The sequence below is a fragment of the Schistocerca piceifrons genome, chromosome 1 (assembly GCF_021461385.2).
Source record: "Schistocerca piceifrons isolate TAMUIC-IGC-003096 chromosome 1, iqSchPice1.1, whole genome shotgun sequence".
NCBI lineage: Eukaryota > Metazoa > Arthropoda > Insecta > Orthoptera > Acrididae > Schistocerca > Schistocerca piceifrons.
In genome coordinates this window covers 997,803,143-997,827,077 of record NC_060138.1, presented here as the reverse complement: position 1 = coordinate 997,827,077, position 23,935 = coordinate 997,803,143, and the positions used below count along the sequence as shown (strand labels likewise).

Genomic DNA, 23,935 nt, shown 5'->3' with positions numbered 1-23,935 from the left:
AAACCGAGCGGCCGCTATGGCCACAGGTTCGAATCCTGCCTGGGGCATGGATGTGTGTGATGTCCTTAGGTTAGTTAGGTTTAATTAGTTCTAAGTTCTAGGCGACTGATGACCTCAGAAGTTAAGTCGCATAGTACTCAGAGCCATTTGAACCATTTTTGACGTAAACCAGTTCCTTCAAATATCCTCATAACCAAAAGTTAGAAGATTTAGGTATGGGGAATGAACAGGCCAAGGGCCAAGGTGAGACCCCCCCCCCCCCCACTAATACAGTGGTCCTGAAATCCTGATTCAGATGTACATGCACAATGGGACGAAAGTGTGCTGTGCACCACCATGCATGAACCACATTTGTATTCGTTGCTGCCATGGCATAGTATCCAGTAAGGTAGGCAATACATTTATGAGAATGCCCAGATAATGTGCCCCAGTTAATCTTCGTGATACCATGTATGGTCCTATTAATCTATTATCAAGTATGCCTGCCCATACATTGATTGAGAATTGGTGTTGACGCCCTCTTTCCTCAACTGCTTGGGGATTTACATTTGCCCATACACGCTGGTTGTGAAAATTCACACCACCATCTCTTCTGAACCCTCCATCTCTTTGGTAAATAAAATCTTGAATGTGAACAGTGGATCAGTGGCACACTTCTGCAACAGCCATTGACAGAACCGCCATCTGCCATGACGATCCTGTGGCCTTATGACTGAACAAACAGTAGATAATATGGATACAGCAACTGTTCATGAAGAATCCCCCATATAAGAGAGCGAGATACGCTTTCTGCTGCTGCTAATCATAGCACACTGGTCCCACGGGTTTCTTCCACCAAATATAGCACATGCTCCTCCATGTAAAGCATGTGGCCTGTGCGGGGCCTTCCACTGTCAATCTTTTGAGTTGCAAGAGTACCTGCATCCCTCAGCTGCTGGAAAAGTCTGCCGAACAGCTTATCAGAGGGCACTCTGTAATGTAGATATTTTTCAGTTTAGAGGGCATGGGCATGCAGGCTACATCTATTTGCTAAACATAGCAATATATCACATCTGCCACCTCACTTGTCAATTAATAGGCCTCCATTGCTAACAAGGGGTGGAAGACAGAAAATGTAAATGTACTACACCATTTGTACATACAAATGGGACAATAACAGTAAGCACCATGCTATGTCCCCCAGGTTGACAGCACTGTACAATAAGACACACAAACACAATTAAAATTAATGTAGCCTACAACAAAGCTCAAACCACACAACTGACTGCAGACCACATAATGGCAGGTAGAGTACTGTGAGTAAGACATCATATTACCTTGCTGACACATTTGATGGAGCACCAATGTGTTCTAACATCTACAACCCAGCATTGCGCAGCCCTTCCTATAAGCATGTTTTTACCTCCCAAAGGATGCGTTTCCGAACCCATGTTTACTGACTTACTTTTCCTGTTTTGATGAGTACTACTACTTCACGAAGTATTCAACACTTTTTTGAACACCCTGGATATTAGTATATAATACTAAGACTGCTCACATGACTAATGACTCATGAGCAATTAGTCTCCATAGACACAATACAAGGAGCCAATACAGCAGAGCATGCTATTAATCTCTGAACGTAAGATAACGCACATTATTATCATACAGGGAAATGTTTGTAAGATACAATTCCCATCACCTTCAATAAACTCTGTCTCTCTTTCTACCACCACCCAAACAGTGATAGCAAAATCTTCTCTGTAACCTGTATTTGAACAGGAAAGTTTTACATCAAAAACTGCTGCGTGACAGCAAAAGCTAACTGTGTCGTACAGTAATGGAAGGTGGGAATAAACTGCTGCTAGAATCAACTATGTCCTTGTCGAAAGCCTAATAAAATGATGTCAAAATACTATCATTATACAAAAATCAAAAGATCAGTTTTGCAAAACAAAGTTCTAGTAATCAAACTTTATTTTGTCTTGTTCATAAACGCATAATATATGCATAGTTCTGTTTTCCACTTCCAGGGGAATGTGTGACACTGTGAAGGAAGCAAGTTTCACACTATACATTAAGCTGCATGGAACAGGAAGCGTAATCTCACCCTCCCACATATAGTCCTGTTAGTACAGAGGGCTGATATTGGTATCAGTGGAGACATTAAATACACACATTGACACATACAATACTTATGAGTTATTTCAATTTTTTAGTGGAAAATACTCATTTCTCTCTTGTCATTTTTAAAATTCATATGAACATTCAACGGCATGACTATTAAATACCAATGTCTAAAAGAAAGTGACTTGTACTTCATACCTGAAAGTAAATTCTTAATTGATCCATGGATGGTTTTAACCTGACTGTCACTAGCAAGAGGCAATAACCGAAGAAGCATTGCAACATGCCATGAATCAGTGTCCCGTGGATATTTTTGTGTAAGAAGGATGATGCGTCTTACTAGATCGTGACGCAAATGAATATTGTTGGAGCAATAGGTCTGTGCATAATCAGCAATTTGTGTACATATTTGTTCTGCATTTGAAGCATTTGCTGCTACACATAGCAAAGCTAATGTTTTTCTTTTTACTGCATGATCAGGATGTTGCAAGCTTGACATGATGATTTCTTGTTGCTCTGGTGTAAGTGACAAGGGACAGTGTTGCAGAATAACTTCAAGCAGATCAAGGCCAGCATACCTACAAAATAAATATTTTTGTTATAAAACATACAAAAAACAAATGAAGTAAACAGATAACATTATTAGTGTGTGTCACATTACCTCAAATTGTTGCTCTTCCTCGACATCAAATCTGTAACATGTGATATAGCTGTTGGCAGTATATCGTCATTGGGTTTGTACTTTATCAGAATTGCTATACATGCACAAATAATGGCAACCCCAATAGCTTCTTGTGAACCAGACTTTGCCAAAATTAAAGTCTTATGAATTACAGCTCTAATGTCGGCTGTCGGTTCATCCATCAGCTGAAGTAACCTACAAATATCAGAAGTACTAAATAAGCCTGGTGAGGAAATACATATGAACTTATAGATCTTATAATTAATTTTCCCTGAGGCATTTAAGTCTCATCTTTATCTATGATAACAACGGAAGCTGAAGAAATGAATTAAAATTTGTGCACGGACGAGACTCAAACCCTGGTCTCATTGCTTGTTATTTTTTTATTCTAAGCCACATCAAAAGGTGTAAATTTTCAGCACTAAATGACAGGCAAATAATTAGCTCTGTACCATTTCTCATCAAAGGTGGAAAAGAGAGAATATCATTCGACAAACAGGGAACAATGTGTGGAAGAACAGCAGCCATAACATGAGACATTATTTTAAATTGTTTAACAACTGTGAGTTACAGAATATGCAAGTTGTTCTTGATGAGATACCAAGCATCAAGCTTTTCTGCACAGACCACATCATACACCTTACAGTTGTTGTGTGACAAATACTTCCACTGAAATATGTAGTTCACATTAAAACAAGCATAGATTGCACTGTGAAACCAGGTACGAAAATTTCTCTCTTTTTAACTGCTGGTCTCTAAGATGGAAAATGCAGGTCCAAATTACACTGAGAAGCGATCAAAGATAGCTCCTCATCACACTATGCACTGACATAAACGTAGGTTTTCACCAACGGAACATCAGTAGAATCAATTCAAACATATCAAAAAGTTGGAAAAAATCTCAGTTCTTTTCTCTGGAGTTAAGGAAGAAAATGCAAAGAAGACCTAAGTACAAGAGTTACAACAAAAAATAAAGAGGTGTGAAGACTCATCATAAGACATTACAAGAAAACTGACAATTGATATATAGATTGTATCATAAAATAACTCTGTTATTTGACTAGCTATTAATAGAGCAGGGAGGGGGGGGAGGGGACAGATACAGCAACTAATACACTGAAACATACCAGAGAATGAAGAAATATATAATGCTGCAGAGTATGTTGTGAAATGTCACTCACAGGATTTCCATAATCTGGAAACGTGAAGTGGCTCTCCACTAAATATTTCAAAGACACCGTACGCCAGATCTTAGTTTATTACACTTCTTTCTCCTCTCCTCTGCTTCGCCATTCTCTTTTACAGTCTTTTTAGTCCTCTCTCACTTTCTGATATCGCATTTTACTATTAAATACTAGATCTCATAATCTCCATCCTTCCTCCATTTTTCATTTTTCATTTTTTCTCTGAGTCTTTTTTTTCCAATTTGCAACCACTGATTTCTTATAAGGTCAACTCAGTGTAGCACTCTTGATTAGCGGCAGCTCATCTGTCTTTCACCTGTACCTTGAATTTTTCTGGATTCAAATACTTGATCCACCATCTGTACATCATATCCTGTCTTTTCTCTCTCACACACACCCATTTCCTTTTTCCTTGGTTAACAACTTTTTTGAACTGTGAAGTCAGAGATTTACGCATGTTATTTTGATTTATGCATATGTCATACTGTTCCTATTTCAGCAACTATTTTGTGCTTATCATTCAGAAACCGTTAATATTAATTTTCTTTCATTTTCATTCTGAATTAGGAAAATAAATTCCAGGGCAACTGTCCAAGTATAAAATTTAAAACGATAAATCTTCTGTGTACCATGATTTAAAGAACAAAGTTATGAGTGAAATACTAAATGCAATTTCGGGAAACATATCTTTTAGCGAAGTACCTTCAAATAATGGAACTAATCACAAGTTATGGACTTGGTTTGTAATTATTGTGCTGCAGGTTGCCAACTTTAAGACCAATGTTTCAATTATAAATACTACAAGCAGAAGTACACATGATGCAAACTTTTAAATCTGCAACGAGTTAAAGCTGTGTCCTGCACCAAGTTTAGCACCCATACATCAACTTCTCATGAGCACAGCCTACTGACGGCCTCATTCGAAGTCTACTTGTCACTGGTCCCTCTCTAGTCCTTGTCCTCTTTACACATATTTTCCGCATTGCTACAGGACTAGCAACTCCGTAAGTCTATCTGAAAGACACTTATAGGAAGATGTGTATGTTCAAAAAACAGTAACATTCAAACAAATAAAAACAATGTTCCTTTCATAATTTAAAGTATCTATGAAACAGCTTTAAATTTGTGCTTTTATCCAAATATCATTTAATAGCATGTGTTGAAAGAAATCACAATAAATTACAATAATTGTTGGAAGTTTTGAAAGGCAAAAAAAGTGCTGGAGAAAAAATAAAACAAAAAATACTCTCTGTTCTCTAGTAAGTTGCTTCCGACATAATGCAAAAGAAAAGAGAGAAACAAAAACGATAGAGCTCTCTGGACTTGCGGGGAAAATGAGTGATACAACATATGTGAAGCCAGCTTTTTCTAGGTAAGTACCATTTTCTTACAAATTGTAAACTTGTTCACATGATGTAACATGAAAATAAACTTTACCAACTTAAGTAACCAAAATGAGATTTTCACTCTGCAGCGGAGTGTGCGCTGATATGAAACTTCCTGGCAGATTAAAACTGTGTGCCGGACCAAGACTCGAACTCGGGACCTTTGCCTTTCGTGGGCAAGCGCTCTATCAACTGAGCTACCCAAGCACAACTCATGCCCCATCCTCACAGCTTTACTTCTGCCAGTACCTCGTCTTCTACCTTCCAAACTTTACAGAAGCTCTCCTGTGAACCTTGCAGAACTAGCACTCCTGAAAGAAAGGATATTGCAGAGACATGGCTTACCCACAGCCTGGGGGATGTTTCCAGAATGAGATTTCCACTCTGCAGTGGAGTGTGCGCTTGCCCGCGAAAGGCATAGGTCCCGAGTTCGAGTCTCAGTTTGGCACACAGTTTTAATCTGCCAGGAAGTTTCAACTTAGGTAACAATTGAGGCAAAAACCTTAAATTCAAGGTCATATAAAATTAAATCTAACACTGGGAGAAATTTTTATGTTAGACATGTCAACCACATTAATTGTTACACAAGCAACCTTCTTACAAAATTAGTCGTAGCAACATGTTTGAGCCTTTGCATGACACAAAGGGTTTTGTGGCAAATGTGAGAAAAACAATAGCTAGTTAACTTAATTTTGGTCTTTTGTATGGCTATTAATCCGGTTATGGACTTTCAACATTCTTTCTGTGTTTACAGCGTAAAGTGCATTAAGTTCGACAAATCTGACTAAAATGAATAAGCAGAGCAGAGGTATAGAGTAAAACAAAGGCTAGAGATGTATGTACAAATTGTAATCTATCAAGAAATATGCAACTGTGACAGTTATGTTCATGAAGCCACACAATGAGCAGGTATTGTGTGCTATACCACATCGCCCATGCTTAAGCCAGTTTGCACTGTGGTGGTGAGAACAGTTAGTTGGGAATAGTTTGTCTTGTCCTTTCTATTTGGACTTGACACACTACACCCGGTTTCAAAATTATCAGTATAGTGTGAATACTCTGTCACAACAGGACAAACAACAGGACTGTAGTACCGATTGTTGTGGGCCCACACTTCACCGCATGACATTAGCTAACACGAAAGGCTGGGAGTAATTTCTGCCAGCACTTGCCTTTCTCCATATGATGAGCACATCATACACAATTTTTATGTATGTTAACACAACTTCCATAAAAAAAATCCTGTGTAATTAAATTCCTCTTAATGCAATAAGACCTACATTACACCCCCAACAAGATGACACATATTTCTCCTGATGATCGGGCACTAGAAAAGAAAAAACAGAGAAAGGGACAATATCATTATTTTTGCAATGTAATTTTTTTGCACCTCAGAACTCAGTAATTACCTGCACAGTGAACCAATTTCATCAACATCTCAGGATGGAGAACTTGAAGTAATTCTCACATAACTCTCAACAAAATAATGTAGAACGCTATTGATATATACATTACGGACAGCAATCTCCTGCAGGATATAGTTACAAAGGAAAGAAAAACAAGGAAATATGTTCTGAAACAAGAAAGTATGAAAACTGAGCATGAATGGAAGCCATTGCGTAACACAGGTCAACAACATAAAACAAAGGGGCAATTGGAAGGGTACACCAATTAAGGGTACACCAATAGCTGAATTCAAAAATAAATCTATGTCTACATCACTACTTGGCAGATAACAACAAAGTGCTTGACAAAGGGTTCAGAGAAACACTTTCAGGCTATTTCTCAACTTTTCCATTCTCAAATACCACACAGGAAAAATGAACTCTTAAATCTTTCCATGCAAGCTCTTCTTTCTCTTGTTTTATTATGGTGGCCATTTCCCCTATGCAGATTGGAGATGTCAAAATATTTTCACATACAGAGGAGAAAGCTGGTGATTGACATTTTGTGAAAAGATCTCACTCCAACAAAAAACACCTACGTTTCAATGATTGTACCCCAGCTTCCATACCAAATCCATGACACCCTCTCTTCTGTTCCGCAATAATACAAAATGAGCTGCCCTTATTTGAAATTTTTCAATGTCCTCCATCCACACTATTTGGTAAGGATCCTGTATTGCACAGCTATACGCATAGTGTGGATAGTCTGTTCAGTACCTTTGTTGCACCTTCTAAGTGTTCTGCCAATAAAACACTGTCTTGGTTCACCTTCCCACAACATTTTCTACGTGATGTTTCCAATTGAAATTGTTCATAGTCGTAATCCCTATGTATTTAGTTCAACTGACAACATTTAAATCCATATTATTTATCTTGTAAACAAAATTTTATGGATTCTTTTTAGTACTCACGTGTAGGATCTCACACTTATCATCATTTAGGTCAATTGTCACTTTTTGTACCATACCAATATCTTGCCTAAATCATTGTATAACTTGTATTGATCTTCCCATGACTATACAAGAGGGTAAATGACAGCATCGGTGCAAGTACTCAGAGAGATCTGTTCGTACTGTCTCACAAATCAGTTATAAAGGTTAGAAGCAGCAGAGGATCTACAAAATTTCCTTTGGGAAACCCAGATATCACTTCTGTTTCACTCAATGACTACCTGTCAGTTACTGCAAACTGTGTCCTTTCTTACAGGAAATAATGAATCCAGTCACACAACTGACACCATACTCCACAGGCATGCAATTTGATTAAAAGCCACTTGTGAGGAAGTATGTCAAAAGCCTTCTGGAAATCTAGAAATATGAAATCAACTTGTGATCCCTACTGGCAGAACTCATTTCCTGTGAATAGGGGGCAAGTTGCGTTTCATAAGAACAATACTTTCTGAATCCATGCTATGTGTCAAGACATTATTTTCTTTGAGGCTACTTCATAATTTTCAAACGGAGCATATGTTTCAAAATCTTACTGCAAACTGATGTCAGTGATATGGGTATATAATTCAACAGATTACTTTTATTTTCTTTCTTGTGTTTTGGTGTGAGCCATATGAAACTATAGTCCTTAAGCAAAGGTCTTTCAATGAGTGAGTGGTTTTATATCAATGTTATATATGGAGCTATTTGATCAACATATGCCGAGAGGAACCTAACTCGTGTACAATATGGACCAGATGGCTTGTCTTTATCTAGAGAACAGCAGACTAGACACCCTGCCCCCTCTCCAAGTCTATATAAGGGTTGCAGTACTAATTCCTCCTTTGGCTTGGACATGTCCCAAATGGATCCTCATACAAGGAGATGCATACAGGCCACAAATTAAATCCAATCTAGAGAATCTGGCCCACAGCTAGTTCTGAAAGTCAGGTTTTCACACCGACCTACCCCCAGCAGCTGTGGAACAGAATGTACGCAGATTTCAAGGGACCCTTCCTGGGAGCCTGTGTTCTTGTATTTTTGCCAAACCTTTCAAGTCTAAATGTACAATGTACAGGGCACCACCGACACCTAACTCCAGCAGCTATTGCTAGCTCCTCCAGCAACATCTCTTGTGGAAATTCTGAGCCATCATCACCTAGACACATCATTTCTGTTTACCATGACTGCTACTAATAGTCTAGTGTACCAAGTGCATTGGCCTCTGCTTATCAGATCTCAGTTTACTGTTTGAATTTCTCTGTGGACTGGTTACGATACTTTGTTGTTTGATTTGTGGCTACGGACACGGACTTTGACACAATCTGTGTTACACATTATGTCCTCTGGAGCTTGTACCTAACCACTGTAATAAAGTAGAGTTTGTGTGAAGCAACAAATTGGCAACAATGACTACTACGTATAGATGGTGACAAGTGTTTTGTTTACAGACAAATCAAACAGAAATTTCTAAAATTATGCCAGCAAAGGTATTGCAATGGCAAACACAGTTACAGAAATCCTGTTGGCTACAACAACTACTCACAGCACTGCAGCAGCAACAGCAACAGCAGCATGCAATGCACTAAACACCAACACTGGCACAATTTTCACTATTTCATGCTGTAACAGACAACTGGGACTTGTGTCAGTATCTATTAAATCTGTATTTTTAGGGAAGTCACATCTCAAATTCTGAGCTCAAGTGTGCTTATTTGTTGTCTTCTAACCCATAAATCTGTCAGACACAACCCAGTGCAGGTATGGTTGGATCAACAGGCTGAGGATGCCTCTTCGGTGCTGCACATATTTCATTCAATTTGCCAGTGCTCCAGTATGCTACAAGGCATCCTGCTGTCCACAGCGTCATCAGAACAAAGAGTTGTAATTCTGAAAACATCTCATCCACCGAGCCTCAAATTGCTACATTCAAAACATTGGGGCACAGTACATACAAAAAATTTAACTTGATGACTTGTTTATTGGCCCAGCATCGATGTGGACATATAGAAAGCCACCTGACATGCACAGCCTACTCAAAAAAACAGTCACCATTATCCCAATGGTTACTGCCTACACTGCACCAACCACGGGAAAGCCCACACAGTTTTTGCGCAGCTTTTTCTACACTCTATATGGCTTCTAGCAATAGACACCTCCTCAGTCTTCCCCTATGTGACTAGAACAATGTCCACAACAACAGCAGTTCCCATCTATCACATGCCACTATTTTCACAACACAGGGGACTTCAGGAACAATTGCTTCCAACAGTCCTTCCACTGAATTCAAATCACTCTGTCACAGGAATGGCATTAGACACCTCACCACCACTCTTTTTCATCTTCCTTCAAATGCCGAGGCAGAGAGGTTGGTGAATACTTTCAAGACAGATTCAAAAGGTACTTTACACATCATGGGACAGTGACCTAACAAGTTTCCTGGCCATATGCAGATAAATAGACAGAGCCCTGATGGGATCCAAGATTGCCAATATCACAATTCTCTTGCTGGAAAGCCTGTATCCGCCGCCTACAGCAACATCACCAAGGCACTATTTGTATTATGCCGTATCTGTAGTGTGCGCCCTGCACATATGGGCGTACATCTGTAGTGTGCGCCCTGCACATATGAACGTACACCCAGTTCAATGCCGGACACATTTATATATCATCTAGGGTGGCAGATATTGGCTGTTGTGGCCCAAGGTACACACCTGGCATGCCACAGGAACCAGTTGGAGCCATAATATCCAGTAGACTACTCAACATTGCCCCTGTCACCACAGAAAGGCTACATGTGGTCCAGCCCCAGTCCTCCTCCATCTCCTCCACCACCACCATCACAACAGAAAATACAACCTCTACCCAACAGTCACTGCACCACAACCACAGCACACTTCACTGTCTCTACCCAAGGAGAAGGATTAAGGTACACAGGTCTCGGCATCAGTGGAAGCCAAACAGATCCCTCAGAGCCAGCCTCTACACACATCTAGTTTCAGTGGGCAACAGCACAACCTGGAGCTATTGCCATCTACATGTGTGCTACAAAATCTCATGACCACTACATCAGCTGCTTCTACCTCTCACAGCCACACCTAGATGCATGACTGATACTTATCACTGCTACAGGCTGGTTAAGAGGCAAAGAGATGTTAATTCCTTGTTGGACAATGATGAGGGGATGGTACAAAGTGACTCAATACTGAAACTCAACATATGGCATAACCAGCATATAACTCCAGCAGCTGCCTTCCACTCTTGTCAGCAACGGGTACAGTACACGACCCATATGGTAGAAGTTTCAAGATAAGAAAGCCAGCACCACCTAGCCACATCAGTGCTCCAATCAGCTGCAGCAGTCCAGCTGACATACTACATGGATGGTAGCACTGGACATTGTCTGACCTCAACCCACAATAGTGAACCAGTATCACAAGAAAATTCCTGCACCAATGTGGGTTTGCACTTATGAATGATCACCAGTGCAGAATAGAGCACTGTCACAGGACATTAATGCCAGAAACCACTTCTCACTGAGGTCATGGGTGGTCATATCATATACACCATCAGAAATTAATGTGAGCACAGCAGTCCAACAAACCCACACTGTGAAGCAAGGGGTTTGCTCCTGGGTGTCATCAGCATCACTCACAACCCTTGAAATATTATCCAAACCTTCAATCTCTGTCAACTGCTACAGCAGAAACACTACACTTAGAGAAGTCACAAGGCAAAAGATAGGGACCTTCAAAGGCAGAACCATTGCACCCACCCCAACACAGACACATAGCATCTACATCACCATTACCCCAGCCTGCACCTCAAGAAATGTGTTCCCAGTCATGACACAGCTACTGGTAGAAAAAGTAGTTGTAACTCTCTCTTACCTCACCAGCCACATCATACAATCAGCTGCCCCTCTCCCCCCCTCCCATGAAACTTTTTGGCAGATTAAAACTGTCTGCTGGACTGAGACTTAAACTAAAAACTGTTTCTTCCATGGGCAATGCTCTTACCACCCGAGTTTTCCAGGCACAACTCACAACCCACAGCATCACTTCTGGCAGTTCCTCTCTCCTACTTTCCAATCATGACAGACACCTTTGCATACATTACTTCTCCAGCACTCCTAGAGAAAGAACACTGTGATGAAATAATTTAGACACATCCTAAAATGTTTCCAGAACTGGTCTTTCCCTCTGCAACAGAGATTGTGCTGCCTTGAAACTTCCTTGGAGATAAAAAAGATGTGTCAGATCAGGACTAGAACTTGAAAACTCGCTATGATTCATGACCTGGTCAGGACATGAAAACAGTACAACGAGTTAAAAATTATTTTATGCACCAGATAATACAAATATTTAAAACATTAATCAAAGAAATAGGAAAGCCAGGCTCATTTAAAGAACAAGACTGAGAAGAAAGCAGAAAGGAATTCTCAAAAATAAAATACAAGTCTTCAGTCTTGCTGATGGATAGTTGTAAAAAGACAATTTCCTCCTTCACGCATATTTCCTAAAATCAATACTGTCAAACTTCTATTCATGATATTACTTTTAAGGTTTCATGTTTTGTGAAGTTGTTACTCCTAACAGTCTTCTCTCAAGTGAAAGAAAGCAAACGCTACACTTTCCCCTTTCTATGTTATTTTAATGTGCTACAAGTACATCATTGCACTGACACCACAACAGCATGTCAAAAATAAATAAATTTGAGACAATTAGCAATTACTTTTTAGGTGTAACCTTACCTAAGAACAGAAATTTGCATCCAGGGAGCATTCATCTTTCGGTATGTATAGTCAGGAGGTAACTTTCCATCTAAAATCTGATGCTGTATTTGAACCAGAAGTGGGACTAGTTCACTTACCAAAGATGGAGTTTCCTAGAAAAATGCAGAAATTATTACAGTATAATAATATGTCAATACAGTAAATTAATATCCAAAATGACCAACTGATGATGAATGGAATTTGTATTTATGTATTTCTGACTTTGAAAATCATGGAGGCCTCCAGGCTGAGGTGTCTTGTTCACTGTGTGAATAATTTCTTAATGGTTATTTATCAGCTTATTTGTGGAGGTTGGTAGTTCCCCAGCAGATTACTATAATAAGGTATACACTTTCAAAAATATGTCATTTAATATTTAAAAAATCTCCAACAGAGTCTATGAACGTTTCAGTCTCCAATAAAATTACACTCTTCTTGCCATCTTTGTAATCATTTCATTCCTTCTCAACACATTCTGAACATTTTATTACTGTCAACACTATTTGCTTCCATTATTCATACAACTTGCTGGGTTGAATGAAATTTATATGGGTAATACCACACTCCTGTGAGAATAAAAAGTCACATAATGTCCCCACAATAAAAGACATTAACCTTGAACTATACTAAACCAAGAATCAAATATTAGAGTTATGCCGATAACTTTGTTTTACACTGAATAAAAAAGAGAATAAAAACGTAATTCTCTCAAATTTATCGCTGCTCCAATCTTTAACTGTCCACATGTTTCCAACATAATTTTGCCTAACCCACAAGTGTTCCATCTCTCAAGAAAGTGGTGCAATTTCCTTCAGATTCACCCACTACACATAATTACAATGTTTGCTGCAAGCTCGATCAATTTCAAAGGTTCTCCTAATAAAACAAGCATGACATCTCCTAGATTCCTTTAATTACCTAAAAAAATGATGATATTTCTGTGATCCTTTCAACATTTAAAAAACAGCAAGGTTTTTGCAGTGACAAGTGCGTGCACTTTCAGAAGGCCATGCGTGTGGCAATGCTATGTCATACGCAGATGGCACTTCAAACTAGTGTGTGTGTGTGTGTGTGTGTGTGTGTGTGTGTGTGTGTGAGAGAGAGAGAGAGAGAGAGAGAGAGATATCACCATCAGAGCCCGTAACGGGCCCCAGTCTATTTAAAGGTAGCCAAGCTACGCTCGGCCTCATTTCTCTGATTGTATTGCTGCAGCTCACTATGTACATAACTGATTCCTGCGGAATGTTACTCAAGTACTGTGTTCAAGTTGATAATGCTTCCATGGAATAAAGTTGTGTTCAGTCTACTGGCCATATTGTATTTACATGCAATTACAACACAATTAGTGTTGAATGTGGCCCTGTTCTCCGCACAAGTTTCTACTCTGGTTGGTACTCCATTTATTCTCATGATGGCTGATGGTGCCAAAGAGGACATTATACGTTGGTCAGTCGAACAGCAAGAATCATTCACCATGGAGTTGCACCACCAATGACAGGTGCTGGACAATGAAACTCACGTACTTCAATTATTGGCTTCTGTTTTGTCCAATCAGCATGTTCCTCAGTCTGTGTCACTGCTGTTTTGCCCTCTGCGGCTCACATAGTTTGTCCACCTCCCTTTTCTGTGTACAATGAGTCCATTGCGGAATGGGAAGCATACGAGAAATGTCTGCAACAAAACTTTCCAGCTCCTGGTGTTCCTGTTGCTATTTTACATTGTACCTTGTTCCTTTCTTGGATATCGCCAAGAATGTAACAAGTCCTGTGCCAACTCGCCCCTTTGCAGGATTTATCTTCTTTAATGTTTGACCAAATATGTGAACTTCTTTCAAAATACTACTGTAAGTGCACCCATGTTATTGTACCCTGGGTTGAGTTTTACTGCTGTAGGAATCAACCTGTATCCCGGGTTGAGTTTTACTGCTGTAGGAATCAACCAAATAAATCCTACCGAACATGGGCGGTTCAACTCCAAGTTGTTGTCGTCATTTTGTGTCCGGTGTGCATAAAGAGCCATATGCTGATCAGCTGTTGAAAGATGCTACCAACTGTTTTGTTCAGGATTGTGAGGTGCAAGTGTGTGCCCTCCAGTGGGAAAATCAATCCCTCTCTGAGATTTTAGCCATTTCACAGCCATTCGAGGTGTCATAAGCTATGCATAACCAAATTCAGCCATGGTGTGAGGTATCAGCAATCTAAACCTCTCCTCCACACCAAGCTTCACACGGTTTGCAGGGGGAAGACACTGTTGCGGCGGTCCGCACACTATCAGTGTTAAGGTGGCCGGCCTTGCTCTCAGCAGCAGCTGCATTAACAAAGTAAACATGCCAGTAAACAGTGAAACACACGTTCCACACTCCCATCCTGCCCACACTGGTTGATAAACCACGAATGCCCAGACTACCCAAAACGCTGGGCTACTTGCCATAATTGCAACAGAAAAGGTCACACTGCTTCTGTTTGTAATGGGAAAATTCAGCACAATGATTCTGATGTGGTTACAGATGTAAACATTGTTAGCTATTTCTGTAGAGACAAACAAGCTTTTCATTTATATTACTGTTTTGCATAAGGTTCTGCATGAGCACGTGGATCAGTAGCTGCAACAACCTTGTTGAACTCACAAACGTATATGGACTTGGGTTCCCCTCCGCCTCTCAGTACTTCATGAAAATTAGTAAGTTACAATAAACAGAGTATTCCTATTCTCAGCCAATTCCCTGTCCCTGCCACCTACAAGTCAGCTGCCTGGTCACTTACATTTCTTGTTGTAGATAACACACGTACAGAGAATGTTTTTGGATTAGATGCTTTTAACTTGTTTGGTTTCACCATTTCAGATGAAGTGAATTTACCGTCTGAACAAGTGCCGTATACACAGTTAGATGCATTATGTTCCGAGTTTTCCTCTTCCTTCTCTCCTGATCGGGACATGCCAACAATTTTTGAGCATGCATTACCATGAACCCTTCTGCTAGGCCTCATTTTTTTGCAGCTCCATCTGGTCCCAGTGGCACTCAGGGACAAAGTCAAAGATGAATTAGGTCGCCTCATGGAATCCGGCGTTATTTGGTCTATTGCATCAAGTTAATGGTACATCAACCCTAGTTCTAGTAAAGAAACTGTTGGGCTGGTTACACCTCTGCGGCAATTTTAAAGTTTCCGTGCACGCACAATCTATAGTCAATACATACCCAGTACCGTACGCAGACAAACTCTTTGCAAAGATATCAGGTGGTCAATATTTCTCAAAAATTGACTTGTCGGATGCCTATTTACAACTCCCTTTCGATACAGAGTCACAATGTATGTTAGCTGTCAATACCCCTTTTGGACTGAACCAATACTTGCAGTAGTCTTCTGGAGTCACCAGTGCTACTGCTATTTTTCAAAATTTTTGGAACAACTTACAGCATCTGTGCCGGGTTGTGCAAACTAGTTAGATGATACTGTAGTTTCTGGTGCCTCCACTGAGGAACACTTAATCCATATTCTTTTTTCTGTCCTCCAAGCAGCCGAGCTGAAGTGTAATTTAGAAAAATCTTGGGTTTGAAGTTTCTTGCAAGGGTCTCAAACCTCTGCATCAACATGTTTCTGCTATTTTGTCACTTCCACATCTTACATCAGTCAAAGGACTTCAGGTTTTTCTAGTCAAAGTTGCCTACTACTATAAATTTTTGCCTGGGGCAGCAACAATCGTGCATTCATTACATGCGTTGCTGTGCAAAATGCCTCAGTTTTACTGGTCGCTGGCTTGTGAAACCACATGTTCCACCATTAAGATCATGTTGTAGCTGCGCCCAGCTTAGTGAGATACCAACCAGGCCTCTACTTGGTCCTTGCAATGGACACTTCACAGTATGGGTTGGGGGCAGTACTGGCTCATACATACCCTGATAACTCCGAGAGGCCTGTTGCTTATGCCTCAAAAACACTGACTCCTGCTCAAACTAGGTACTCTCAGACAGAAAAGAAAGCTTCGACCATTGTATATGCCACACAGAAATTTCATGTTTTCACTATGGTGTTCACCGATCACAAATCATTGGTTGCCTTACTCAGTCCTTCTTTGCCATTATCACATAAAGCAGCACATTGCATTCAACGATGCACTCTTTTTCCTTACACGTTACAACTACACGATTCACTCTGCCCTACAAATCAACATGCAAATGACGATACTTTGTCCTCTCTACCACCCAGGATTTGATCAGGAGGAACTGCTTTGTTTCCACATTAATATTGCTGTGCAGCAGACAGCTGATGGTTTTTCTGTAACTAGCACATGGATCGCAAAGGCTGTAGCTTCGGATCCCGTTTTGCAGAAGGTCATAACATTTGTACAACATGGTTGGCTGTATCCACCAACTTCTGGTGTGTCTGACCCCTCTGTAATTATTACATCTTTTGAAATTAATTCTCTGTTGGGGATGGTGTTCTGCTTTTAGACAGGGATCACACATCCCCTCACGTAGTGATCTCCTCAGTGCACCATTTGCAAGTTCTCCATTTATTACATGTAGATCATTTGGGTTTATCACACACAAAAGCATTGGCCCATCAACATGTATTTTGGCCTGGCTTGGACAATAACATTCGTATAATGTGGATTTGTCTGACCCCTTCTCAACGCTCATTTCCTGTTAGTCGTTGACACGTATTCTCATTTTCTGTATGTCATTCGTTGTGTTTCCACACCCACAAGTGCCACCATCACAGCTTTGTCCAATTTTTTTTTTTTTTTTTTTTCAGTCAATGGCTTTCCCACAACATTTTTTTCTGATAGTGGTCCCCAATTTTCATCGCAAGAGTTTTCAGCATTTTGCAATTCTCATTGCATTCGTTGCATACTCGCTCTGCTATTCCATCTACATCTAACAGTCAGGCAGAATGCATAGTGGGAACATTTAAAATTCAGATTAAAAAGCGTGTTGTCAGCTCTTCATCTTACGTTGCCTTAAATCAGTTTCTCTTCTTGTACCATTTCTTGCATTTCGGCAGAAGAGCCTGGCAGAGCTACTCCACGAGCACCAGCTGAGGACACTGCTACACCTCCTGCACCCTCCACCTAGACATCAATTCGTGCAGCCGCCACGCCTCTTCTGGCCGGCTGTGGTTGTCGAGGTGTGCAGTTTTGGATGTTGCCCTAAATGGATTCCAACTGTCATCGTCAGATGCCAGGGGGCAGCATCTCTGCAACATTCGCATTGAGAACGGCCTCTGCTCAAGGCACCACGATAAGCTTAGTCTTCACGTGGTTGGCCAGGTGCCCCTTGATGTCACACCATCACCTCTCTGCGTCACATCGGGCTTCACATCACCTGCTGCTACTGGTTCTCCACTCCCAAGCAGGTGAGGGCATCCATCCTCAGTGGCCGAAACAGCAGTTCCTCTGTTACTTCAGACACCAGTCAGGGTGCCATCATCCATTCCTCAGCAGCCACTGATACCAGTATCATCAGCACTGAGAGCGGCATCCCCAGAACCGATGCCTGAGATCGATATGGAAGTAGCCCCGGTATCACTGGTGTTGTCGTATACTTTGACGCAGAAGGTGGGCACAGATGTGTCTGCTCCCGAAGTATCTCAGACTGTATGCTCTCAATGCAGCACGCCACCTTAGCCAGAGTCCAGCAGATGAGAAGGACAAAATGGTTGTCTCAAGAATCTGTGATCTCCGTAAGAGGGGAGGAATGAATGTACTTTCAGAAGGCCCTACATGCGGCAGAGCTATGTCGTCTACAGACGGCGGCTCAGAATTTTGCGCGCGCGCGCGTGCGTGTGTGTGTGTGTGTGATTTTTTTATATATATAAAAAATCACCCTCAGAACCTGCCATGGGCCCCATGTCTATTATTTAAGGCTAGCAGAGCTCCACTCGGCCTCAGTTCTCTGTGTGTATTCCTACAGCTCATTGTGTATGTAATTGATCCCATTGGAATGTTACTCAAATACTGTTATTTCAAGTCTTTGATGCTTCTGTGGAATAAAGCTGTGTTCAGTCTACTGGTCATGTTGTACCTATGCCTAACTACAACAGTTTTTTAATTGACAAATTTGTTAACTTTTGCAATCCCAAAAGTTGATAGTAGCAAATCCTGTTGTACATGCATTTACGAAACTAATGTCATCTACCAAACAATTTCTGACTTAAAATTTTATATACTAGTTATTAGCTTTACATCACCAAGTACCTTTGCTACATCCAACAAAATTTGCATTGCCAAAGCCACTACACCTGGATCCTTATCTCCAAGCAATTCCTGTACTTGTTCAATGTACTTGGTACACTGTTCAGGACTTGTACGAAAAAAGTGGTGCAACGCTATTACTGCTTTCCCACGAACAAATTCCTGAAGCACAGAGACAATGTTAATTAACTTTAAACATTACACAATACGTAATCATGTGTGACATTATTCCAAAACACGTGATCCGACACTTACATTTGAGTGTTTTAGTTTTTCTACTGCTAAAGGAAGAAATACAGAGGCTTGGTCTGTTGGAATTAGAGAGCATGCAGCAGTCAAGGCCATAGAAATACACAGCACATTTTTGCTACTGATATCACGTAGTATTGTATTGACTAGTAATACTGTAAGTGGATCTGATCTTTTCAAAAGACATACACACGCCAGATACCCTGTAAAAAGAAAATGAACATTAACTATAATTCTACAATAAATCATAGAAAAGACCCTGTCAATTTCATACCTACATCATATTTGAGTTCAACAGTATAAAACAAGTTTGTACGCTAACATCATGCTTCCTTTAGATGCAAACAAACGCTTATAAGAAACATTTAAAATGTTAAGTCTATGCTACGGAAGAACTGCCTTTAATCTTATAACAAATTCAGAAATAAAAGGGGCAAGCAGGGTGTGCCTCACCCCCCCAATTTAATCTGCATGAACAGTCATTTATTGGTTAGTTCTAAATGCTAGCTTTAACTTAAGTGAAATGCACAAATGGATCGTCTGCTCCCCCACAGATAAAGTCAGCAAAATTGCCAGCACAAGCAATGAATATTTTGGGGTTCTCTACCAAAGTTAATCTAACATTGTGAGGAGAAAGGACTGTGAGGAGAAAGGACTGGAAGACTGGTGTGGTGGTGAGGGAGGGGGGGGGGGGAGAGAGAGGGAGAGAGAGGGAGAGGGAGAGGGAGAGAGAGAGAGAGAGAGAACTGGATGTAAAGAACTGGTCATCGTATTTGCAAATTCGGTATCAAAACCACCATTTGAAGGAATAAGAATGCTGCCACTGAAAATCTCTCTGATGTCTTCCTTCTGAAAGTCATTCATCATTTTCATATAATAATGTCTGCCACCTTGTGATGAATGGGTTGTCAGAATAGCGGAATCCCAAAACAGAATAACAGGTCTCATATTGGAAATCACCAAAATCAGTGACAGTTCTTACTCCACCAAAATTTTTTTACATGAACTAACATTCACTTCAAGATTTCCATTCCTCATGCTTCAACACATTTTCTTTTCACTGTCTGAAGTAAAACACAACATGTCCCTGCTGTTTCAATCTGCAGTCCCAACAGGATTTCATCTCCCCTGGAATTCTCTCTGTCACAAAGAAATTTGTATACCTTATGTGTGACTAGACTTATTTGACCATAAGGGCTTTGGACAGAGCCATATTTGCTCAACAACAGTAAAATTGGCCGCAACAGAGCAGAAAAGCCATTTAGATGGGAGCTGTGTCAGTCAAACTTAAATCTTGGCATGTAATCCATGTCAGCGATACATGTCTAGTAGTCGCCATTCCCTTAAGATACTACTTGGACAGCAGTTGCAGTAGAAATGGCACTACAACACTGTGACAACAGCATGCCTTTACAGGTGTGGGATGTGATAATGACTTTTCATTGACACTAACCAAAAAAGAGAGCATGAGGCATAGCAAAACTGACATTCCTCTTCAGGCAGCCACTTTTGCTGTTCTGACACAAGAATCATTGGGTAAGTCTACATCACTTGATAAGGCAACACTAAAACAAGGAACCCTTGTTCTTTGTTGGCAACAACACTTCACAAAGTTGCATATGATGCTTCAGAGTGCAAAGAAATCATAAAGACGACATAAAAGTTTTCAGGGTATGGCACCGCATCATAATGTATAAAACTACTGCTGCTGGAGAAAAACCAACGTTTCGGACACGGTTGCAGTGCCCTTCCTCTGGGTCTAATGGTGCCTTCTAGCTATGCAGTGTCCTTTATATTTTGTTGTTACTGTTCACTGTGCATGCTATTATGTCATAGTTCTAAAAAGGTAGGTAATTTCATTGGTCACTTAAGGAAGAAGGAGAGGGAACTTTATTTTAACAGGTTATTGCAGTGGAGGGAGAACGTAACCTCTGTTGTCTATTGGCTCTTGTGTTATGTGCCATGATTGGTGGTCACTGTCGAATGAGAAGTTGGCTGCTGTTTGGCAACTGCTGGATGTCAGCCACGCGGCAGCAGTTATTCGCCAGTAGTGCTCGTGCCGACAGTGCAATCTGTTGGGCTCTGATTGCTCGCAGCCAAGTGACTAATAAAACTAACTACCTTTTTACAATTATGACGTAATGGCATGCGCAGTGAACAGCAACACCAAAATATGAAGGACACTGCACAGCTAGAACGCACCATTAGACCCAGAAGAAGGCTGCCGCAACCATGGCCGAAACGTTTGTTTTTCTCCAGCAGCAGTAGTTTTATACATTATGATGCAGTACCATACCCAGAAAACTTTTATGTCGACTGACTCTGGCCATGGAAGCCTACGCAATTATATAAATCATAAAGAATTTCGAAGTGGCACATTTCAATACATGAACATTATACTTGGTGAAAAAAACCTATATTTTGTACAAGATGAATCAAGTTGTAAACTCTCTAAAGGTAATGATGAAAGTTTTTTTTATTTTTTATTTTTATTAATATAAGGTGAGCCTTATGTTTGTTATTTCACTATCAAAAACTACTATTGTGAAACAGAATGCAAAATACGATTTCCTAACTGCAGTTTACCCCCTCTCATCCTTCCTTTTTTTGGTAATAAGTTGTCTCTATTGTTTTCTTTTCACCACGCAAATGCCAATTTTTCATAGTGTGCTGGACTCCTCTCTGACAATAACTTACATAATCATGCTGCACACTCACAGAGACAAAAAGTGACAAAATTGACTCAAATTCAGTTTTGATGGGAACTGAGGACTCGTTGATTGGTAGCACAATAGTATGGAAGACCAGGATTCCACGATCATAAAAAGGTCTATACTGAGGGCTTTAATAATGCTTCTATCCATATGGACTACAGAAATGATTGCTAAATATGTTTCAATGCTGGATATGTTTCAGAAGCAATTTTTTGTTGTGGAAAAGCTATCTGATGGTATAATTTTGCAAAAGGCAATAGCAAAGAAAGTGAGAATTCCAGAACTCTTTTTAACAATTCAAAAAGCAAACGATAATAGTGTAAGTGCTACATTAGATATTCACTAAGAGCAGATTAACAGAAAAGATACAATTGGTAACAAGGCTCAATGTAGTACCTTATCTTTTTAAAGCATTCACTTATCAAATTAAAATATATGAGAGATCTGAACTTCTGTAACACACATTTGCTTTCCAAATGTAACACGGCACAACACAGGCTTCTCATAGCTCTGCCAGGTGTCTATATTACATTTTCTGTCACATGCCTTTAATTTCATTTACTTAGCCCTTTAGTTCTTTGTTTGCCTCATACTGGCTTTCCCATCTCATTAATAATCTCATCCCCTTTTCCATTTATTTTCACAACTATTACTTGTTTCATTTTCTGCCACTTTATCATGTCAAACCCCTATTCTTCATATTTTATTATTTCACCAGTTCCACGATCAAACCTTGCTCCTTCTACCTCTGCGAATTTAGTAAACTCGTGTTCACTCTAACAAAAATCTAGTCTCATTCCCTTCCTGAAACCATTCCTGACCCAACAAATTGTCACATCCAACTGGCACTCAGTACATCCTACTTAACCCTCAGAATCATTATCATCCCTAGTACCCACCATTAACATTCAGACCCTCACCTCCCCAGTTCAATGTCTTGAAACTCTCAAACTCTGTCTTGTCGAGCTGCACATCCTACATCCAAAGAGGCTTCCTACATATCCCCAAAATAACCTCTCTGTCTTTAAAACACCATCACCAAAACATTCTCACAAAATACTGATCGCTGGAAAAGTAATCTCAACACCACAGTTATGATAACAACAGTGGTCTAATAATTGTCTGTTACACCATCATGATCATGAACCAAAGTGACTACGAAATGGAGAGCCTATACCAGTTTAGTGACACATTTCACAATCCTTATCGCTATGTTTCCATTCTAGAAGTCCAGCATAATCTACATCATCATCTCGAAACATTACATCCATACTATAACCTGTCATCTTAACTCAAGTGTCTTGCACCTGTCATAAAAGCAACATGTGACTTTCTTCCAAATCTCCACAAATCCTCCACTGTTGTTCCCTCCTGACCATATGATTGTCGCTGTTTACAAAGTTCTCACTGAAAGATTTTTCAGTCTTACTTCACCAGCACGTCCCACAAATCTGAGTTTTCTTCCTTCTTAGTTTTAAGATAGTTAATTCCTCCACTGCCTTTACACCCCCCCCCCCCCCCCCCCCACCACACACACACTTCCTCCCCATTTCCACTTACATGCCATGGATTATCATCTTTGACAGCAGCCTCCTGGCTTCAAACTCTTTCAACTAATTACATATCCGCTTTACCAGCTATGGTGCAAGTCATAATTAGGTCTTGCACGAAGGCTTGTTCAACAAAGAAAAGTGAAAAGCTGTTGTAGGTACATGCCACCCATGGCATGCCAACCTGTATACATGTCGCCTCCTTCCTATTCTCCCAATGCCTTAAACCACAATTCTATTTCAGGTTGATTAGTATCTTCAATCTACAGCAAGAGAACCTATGTACTTTACTCAAGAGCCTCAACACCTTACCCGGACTCTTTTCTATAACAGTGATTTATGTTTCATTGACAGTTCCATAAAAACTGTCTATATGAAACAACTAATCACCAACAGTACTTCTAATTTGACAAGAGTTTCCCATTTAAAATCAGAAAATCCCCCCCCCCCCCTTTCACAAGCTTAACAACAGTGAATGCCCCATCAGCAGTAGCTAGCAGGAATTATTTGTCCCAGCTATATGTATCTCCTTTTATGCCTTAAGATGAGGGATATCTTTTGCAAAATCTTTCCCCAACCTCCGAGATGGTAATCCATCACTCACTCAATCTCCATATCATCATACGCATATCCTGCTCTTAAACCCAATAGATATAACATTCATTAAATTCAGCCCCCCTAAAATCACAACTCCTCAAACTGTAGAACTGGAAACTGTCACACCA

At 40.2% G+C, this 23,935-nt stretch overlaps 1 protein-coding gene across 2 annotated transcripts in view; it reads right to left on the bottom strand.

The window, feature by feature from the left end:
* Nucleotides 1–23,935, bottom strand: part of LOC124787531 (AP-4 complex subunit epsilon-1-like) — a 52,332-nt gene that overhangs the window by 5,582 nt on the left and 22,815 nt on the right. For both annotated transcript variants that reach the window (XM_047254349.1, XM_047254420.1), the window contains exons 3-7: nucleotides 18,953–19,149; nucleotides 18,701–18,859; nucleotides 12,485–12,618; nucleotides 2,768–2,983; nucleotides 2,305–2,684 (exon numbers count right to left, since the gene is read on the bottom strand). In XM_047254349.1, the coding sequence (XP_047110305.1) occupies nucleotides 2,305–2,684; nucleotides 2,768–2,983; nucleotides 12,485–12,618; nucleotides 18,701–18,859; nucleotides 18,953–19,149 (1,086 nt within the window). The remainder of the gene's footprint in view (nucleotides 1–2,304; nucleotides 2,685–2,767; nucleotides 2,984–12,484; nucleotides 12,619–18,700; nucleotides 18,860–18,952; nucleotides 19,150–23,935) is intronic.